Consider the following 6816-nt stretch of genomic DNA (forward strand, 5'->3'; position numbering starts at 1 on the left):
TATATATAATATGGCATGGTGTTTAGAACTGCTGCTGACTCATCTGTTGTTAAGTGTGATAAAAGGTACAGGGGCAAGTTAAATATATGAATATTTTTCCCCATCCTTTCCACTTTGCTGCTCCATGGAGCTCCACTCATGTTAACTTAGTTCGTAAAAATGCTCTACCTAGTTTGCCATCTGTAGCCAAGTGACTGATGACGTTGGAGGACGGCTGGTGACAAGTTTTAATACACCCAAAATGTATTTTGGGTACAAGTTTGGGTGTATGACACGCAAACTTGTAAATTTGCGTGTCATAAAATTAAATGTAAGAGTGAAAATAAAGCCAGTAATGTAAGCACAACATTTAATTCAATATTTTACAGTACAGTCAGTCTTGTAAAGTTTTCTGCAACCATGAGTCAACTTGGGTCCTTGAAATCCAATTCTGCCTCCCATTTAGGCCCGTGCCGGGAGCTCCGTCCCTGGTTTTAAGAGAATATTGTGGTTGACTGTTTCAACAGCAGGTCTGAGATCTAGCAAAACCAGAACAGAAGTCCACCTAGCTTGGCTTCATTACCTGAACCCAAGAGAATATCATTTATAACTTTCAGTAGTGCTGTTTCAGTGCTATGATGAGCCCAGAAGCCTCACTGAAACTCTTCAAACTGATTTTTACCGTTTGATAGAGACCAGGGTCTACCACACCAACCTAGATTCAAGCTGGAAGCAGGAAGCTCTCAGGCAAAAAATGTACAGACTACCATGAGCAATAGCCTGGAACAGTGAACAGAAACATCTGTGCTGAGTGTGGTACAAATTTCCCTGTCAGATGGGTTCTGTTTTTGAAAGATTATTTTATTAAGTAGGGAATGTTAGCACACCAACATTCTGCTTTAGCAGTGTTATCACTGACTGTTTACCACGACTACAGTGTAATCTAAATCCATTCTCTGTTTGTAGTAACATGGAGAACATTCTGGGTTTCACAAACCACCAGACCTGTATCAGAGAGGCTGTCCTCCTTCAGTACTATTTGTCTGGATTCTGGTGGGCTAAAGATGCCAAGTTTAGCCCCACACAGATCTCTTTCACCATGGCTGTACTCCATATACTGCTGGAAAATCTAAGAGGTGGGAAATGCAGAATGTTGGTTCTTAAGCTGATGAGTTGTGTTGCATTCACACTTCTAACATTGACTTTTTTTTGTAAGAAAGAAAAAGGTCTGGTAGACTTACAGTTTATTTGTGCTTTGCCTTCCTCCCCCAGAAAAACAGATGAGTTCAGTGGATAATATGGTGGTGTTCATGAAAGCCATAACTGCTGCCTGCCACTGTGCTCCTTCTGAAGAAGATGGAACTTCACTTTTGAACAATAATGAAGCCAAAGCACTGATATGCTATGTAACAAAAAGGTAAGCCTGACCAAGCCAGTCAAATTCAAATTCAAAGATACTTTATTGATCCCAAAGGGAAATTAAATAATTCAGCTGATCACCAAACTTTAAAGAATTTGGGCTCTAATCACATCACTGCCATATGTATGATTTCTAGTAATAGTCGCAACAGTTTCAGAACTTTAACAAACTATTTCTGTAGAGCAGTGATGTCAGGAATGAAGTCTTTAAGGTTGAGAATGAACCAGAAGGTACACAGTGACGTAGCATCTTGCTTTTAATTTTCTTTAGTTGGAACATGAGCAGGTCAGCACTCGGAGCAATACTGATATCCATACATGAAACCCAGACAAGAATCCCGCAACACAACTCAAACTTAAATCTTATCGGAACAAGTGAGGGGAATAACTAATTAGCGGAGACGGGTGACACACCAAGGCTAAATTAACGGGCAACACTGGAGGATAACTTGGGTCATAAACCCTGACATCTGGCAGGAAGCATATAAGAAACAAAAAAACCCCCACAACATCCTGACATGACAGAAACCTCCCCCCGGATGCCAGACGCTCCAAAACATAACCCCACTCCTCAAGAAAAGAGAAACCCAGTCCCAAAGGCCTATAAATTAGGGATGCCCAGAGGGAGCGAGAAAACAAACTCAAAAACAACCCACCACGGGCAGGGGAGGGTGATGGGTGGGGGGAGGGGGAGGGAAGAGCTTGATGGAGCAGAAAATCAAAACCAAAGTCAACTGGGCAGCCATTAAATATTCAGCCAACAGTCCAGGCTGGATGGCCGACCAGGCGGGTCCAGCAGACCACCATGCACACATGACCGGGAGCCCGAAGCACATCTGGAGGGCGACTGGAGGGCCGCAGCATTCCTCCGCACCTCCCAAACTGGGGGCCAAAGGCGACGAAGCCAACGGCCATGGAGACCCCTCGTTGAAGGCCCCCAGCAAGGTCCTAGGACCAATATGGTTTCTGATCCCAGAGCAAGGGCTGGAACCCTCGGAGCTGGAGCAGGCAGATCCTCTGGAACAACGGACAGGACCACTGGGACAAGATCACACAGATTTTCTGGGACAACACGTCTGGGACAACACGAGGTGTTTGGCCCGTCGGCCAAACACCTCCAACAGAAAATCATAAAAGAATCCCACAAGGAGCTTTGCAGCAACCCCAACACCTCGTGGTTCTGCACCCCGACCCTTGCGGGAACAGGTGAGGGGAATAACTAATTAGCGGAGACTGGTGACACACCAGGGCTAAATTAACGGGGAACACTGGAGGATAACTTGGGTCAAAATAAACCTTGACATCTGACAGGAAGTATATAAGAAACAAACAAAAAAAAACCAACATACTGACATCATGACAAGTGATGCCCAGGGGTGGAAATCCCAGGGAGGTTTAGGGAGGGTCTGGACCAGCATCCTGGTCTATTACATGGCCTTCAGTGCCAAGAGCACCATCCAAGCATAACACGATCTGCAGTCGCTGCCTGTGACTACCGGATCTTTGAAAAAGACTGAATTCTGGCGGAGCTGGATCAACTAATCCATCACCATCGCTGCAGCCGAACCAACAGGCTTCTGCCGCTTTTTGCTTCCGGGAAACGAGCAGCAACAGCGAACTGAGCCTCACCTGGGATTGATCAACCTCTCGCTCACTGCACTGGCTGCCATTATATTATATTATATTCATTATATTATATTCATCCTGTCTGTACGCCGGCAATAAAATGCCTAAGAAACATTTAATATATGGACTGATTTTCCATAATTTCGCTTATGTATATAACGTACAATGTTTTTTTGTCACTAACTGTGTTTACCGTGTTTTGTGTGCGGAGGAGCGATCAGAAACGGCAGAGAACAGACTCGAGGTGAGGCAGGCAGTTCTCTTGCCTCACCGCTGGGGGCGCTCATGATCCCAGATATTGTGACTGTACAACTGCAGAGACACAGTGAGCTAGCCATGGAGCTAGCCACACAGTAAATAAGTAAAGTACAGCGATACATTTGTTTTCTTCTCTCTTCCGACGTCAACATGAAAGACCACATTTCTACACTTAAACAGTTTTCTAAATTGGATTTTCAACTGAAGCAGGAGATGATAACTAAAGTTAGACCAACACCGGAGCTGAAAGTTTTACTTCGAGACAGACATGCCGAGGATAAACTTGGCTTTGGATGAACGGATATTTTTGTGCAGAATTAGCGGCGCATGGATTTTATTGATACGTAAAGGTAAGACAGCAATAAGATGTTTTTATTTAGTTTTTTAATTAAATGTGCGTTTTGTGGGCTACGGTTAATGTTTAAATAATTCAGTAAAGTAGAAGCGGTAGCTAATCTACCACAGCAGTTAATAAAACATTAAGCCTAAAACGTACTACAACAACAGACTTAATGTTCTGTTCTGTGTGCAAAATTCTTGAATGTTTTTTGGTGTTAAATCCTAAAACATGAAGTGGCATTGTTGTCAGTTGCTATGGCAACGAGTCTGCGTAGCTTGGAGAATACAGATCACTTTGCTGTGGATCATAGCACGAAATTAATACCTACATTTATAAGTTTCACTAAGTTAACGCGGCTATGGATAACATGTAAAAGATTAGTCTTTTTGCCCATCAGCGTTGTACGCATGCGCAAAATTTCCGTACGTCCAATAACATGGATGGTGTCTAAGTCATAAGTCAGTGCCTCACCAGCAATGACAACACATTTTATTTACTTTCACTGCTCAATAGGAAGAAACACATTAACAATAAAAATCAGACTGCAGTTTGTTATTTCATTACTTCGGCTGAATCATGATGAACTGCCTTGTTATGCCTTGAAAATCAAAATGAGCAAAACTGGCTATTGGTTTGATAGACATTTATTGAAGGTAGCAAATATCTCAATTATATTTAGCTCTTTAACTCTTAACTCTCTGAAACAGGAGGAGCTCAGTGCTACAACTAGCTGACAACTCAGTGTGGGAGACGAGAGCAGAGAGACGGAGCAGATAGAAAAAACGGAAAAGAGTTGTCTTTATTGCTTACCATCTTCAACATAGAGCCTCTAAAACCTCACACCCAAAATCTGGATATTTTTCTATAAAAACCCTGGTGCTTTGAGCATTCAGTTTAAGATATGCATTATTTCTACCTACTTATATATTAAGTCAGAGGTGCGCAAACCTTTTGAGAGCAAGACCTACTTTTTCTCTCACCAGCCACCTGAGATCTACCTCATGACACAAAGACAAAAATTTCAAATTAAACTCTATTGACTTATTTTATATGTAAATATACATCAGTTATAGCAGAAATAATAAAGTGACAGAAAACCTAATCCAGTTTCTTCCTCAGTGAGATTCTGACACTGGGAGGAGGTCACTGGTTTCTCAGTCAGAAGCTGGTTGCAAACCTGACACCAGTAGGTGTCAGTCAGTCATGGTAGATCTAAAATTTGGTTCTGAAGTCAGGATATAATTAATTTAATTTTACATAATTATCACAGTAGAATTTGTTAAAACTTAATGAAATATATTTGTCCTATTTGATGTTTGTTGTGATGTATGCTCACAAACGAACGAGGTAATTAGTCCAAGTTTGTCGTTTATTTGAACGTTCATAAACTGCAGCGGCTGTGATGAGCCACAGCAAAGGTAAACAAAGGTAAAACAATCCGAAAAGACGATCAACTCAAAACCACTCTTTTTACTCTGTCTCTTTGGGTGCGTTCACACTGCAGCCTGAAGTAACCCAATTCCAATTTTTTTGACGTAATGCGACCTGTATCCGATCTTTTCATGACAGTGTGAACAGCACAGGTCAGATTCTTTTTCGAATGTGACCCATATCCGGTACGTATCCGATTCAAATACGACTTAACGTTCAGGCCGCATTCATCCGAACTGAACGTCACTGATTCTCAACAAATCTCACTATTCTGTGTCCTGATACGCACAAGCGGGAAGAAAAACAACAACCATGGTGGACTATATGAGGATTAAGTTGTTAATATGTTGCTCCGGTCGAACAACAACTTCAAATATGTAAGCTAAGCTCCACCGTTAGCCTCCATGTTTACTTCCGCAAACACTGAGCACTTCTTCTTATGGCAGTTGGTAAAACGCTGACGCTATTGCGCCCTCTAGTACGTATGCGGGACACTTTCAGGTCATTTGCCCGTTCACACTGCAGAACGCATACAGGTCGCATTTACTGGCAGTGTGAACGACCCTGGCAAAACAATCGGAATTGGGTCAGTTCAGGCTGCAGTGTGAACACACTGTCGTATAAGCACACCCATTGCCGTGGCAACCGCCTGCGCCCCGCAAGCCGAGCAGAGATTACTTTAAAAACACAACAGGACGTTACGATATCAGGTTTCCAGGCTTGATATTTATTTCTCGATTATTAATAAGCCTCTCATGAACACAGCGGTGGTTGAGTAGCTAATTTAAACTCCTGCTCTGCTCTCAGTCGGTCTTTGAGTCGCCTTTTTTTTAACTTTTTTTTTTGTTAATGGAACCGAAACGCACTGAATTGCGCAACACCTTGTTGATACAATAATTACTTAGATTTTAAATTTTAACATGTTTCGTTGATTTTTTTTAATAATTATTCTTGTTTTAATGAAGCAACAAACGTTTAGGATCTTAGTGAATATTTTTGATAAGCCTGTCAGAAGAGGACGTGCTGGTCTCGGCGTCCTGGCGGCGATCAGTTAGTCACCTGCCGAGATCGACTCAAAACCTCTAAAACCACATTTTCAATATTCTGGTTACCATTTTTGGACAATGCTATGTCTTTGACACTCAATGTGACTAGGGTTGCCACCTGTCCAGAAAAAGTACATAAAGGTGCCATACTTTAAATGTGCCGTGCTGTTAAATGTAGCGTCACGTATTGATCCGATACGGGACGCGATTTGTTTTACCAATGTGTGTAATTTTAAAGAAGTGGTCCCCGAGTACTTATATAGTAGGCTGCCCCAGTCATCGTTTGACTCACAGCAGCTTCAGAAGGGAGGCCCAGACTTCCCTCTCCCCAGCCACTTCTTCCAGCTCCTGCGGGGGAATCCCAAGGCGTCCCCAGGCCAGCCGAGGGACATAGTCCCTGCAGCGTGACCTGGGTCTTCCCCGAGGCCTTCTCCCGGTGGGACCTGCCCGGAACACCTCATCAGGGAGAGATGCCTGACCAGATGCCCGAGCCACCTCAACTGGCTCCTCTCGATGTGGAGGAGCAGCGGCTCTACTCTGAGTCCCTCCCAGATGACCGAGCTTCTCACCCYATCTCTAAGGKAGAGCCCAGCCACCCTGCGGAGGAAACCCATTTCGGCTGCTTTTATCCGTGATCTCGTTCTTTTGGTCATGACCCAAAGCTCATGACCATAGATGAGGGTGRGAACGTAGATCGACCGGTAAATCGAGAGCTTC

General features: G+C 43.3%; 1 protein-coding gene across 1 annotated transcript in view; it reads left to right on the forward strand.

Annotated features, from left to right (window-relative positions):
* Window positions 1–6816, forward strand: part of cabcoco1 (ciliary associated calcium binding coiled-coil 1) — a 34146-nt gene that overhangs the window by 14179 nt on the left and 13151 nt on the right. The window contains exons 4-5 of the mRNA XM_017310921.1: window positions 946–1115; window positions 1252–1396. Coding sequence (XP_017166410.1) covers window positions 946–1115; window positions 1252–1396 — 315 coding nt within the window. The remainder of the gene's footprint in view (window positions 1–945; window positions 1116–1251; window positions 1397–6816) is intronic.

Source organism: Poecilia reticulata, linkage group LG19 (assembly GCF_000633615.1).
Source record: "Poecilia reticulata strain Guanapo linkage group LG19, Guppy_female_1.0+MT, whole genome shotgun sequence".
Classification (NCBI taxonomy): Eukaryota; Metazoa; Chordata; class Actinopteri; order Cyprinodontiformes; family Poeciliidae; genus Poecilia; species Poecilia reticulata.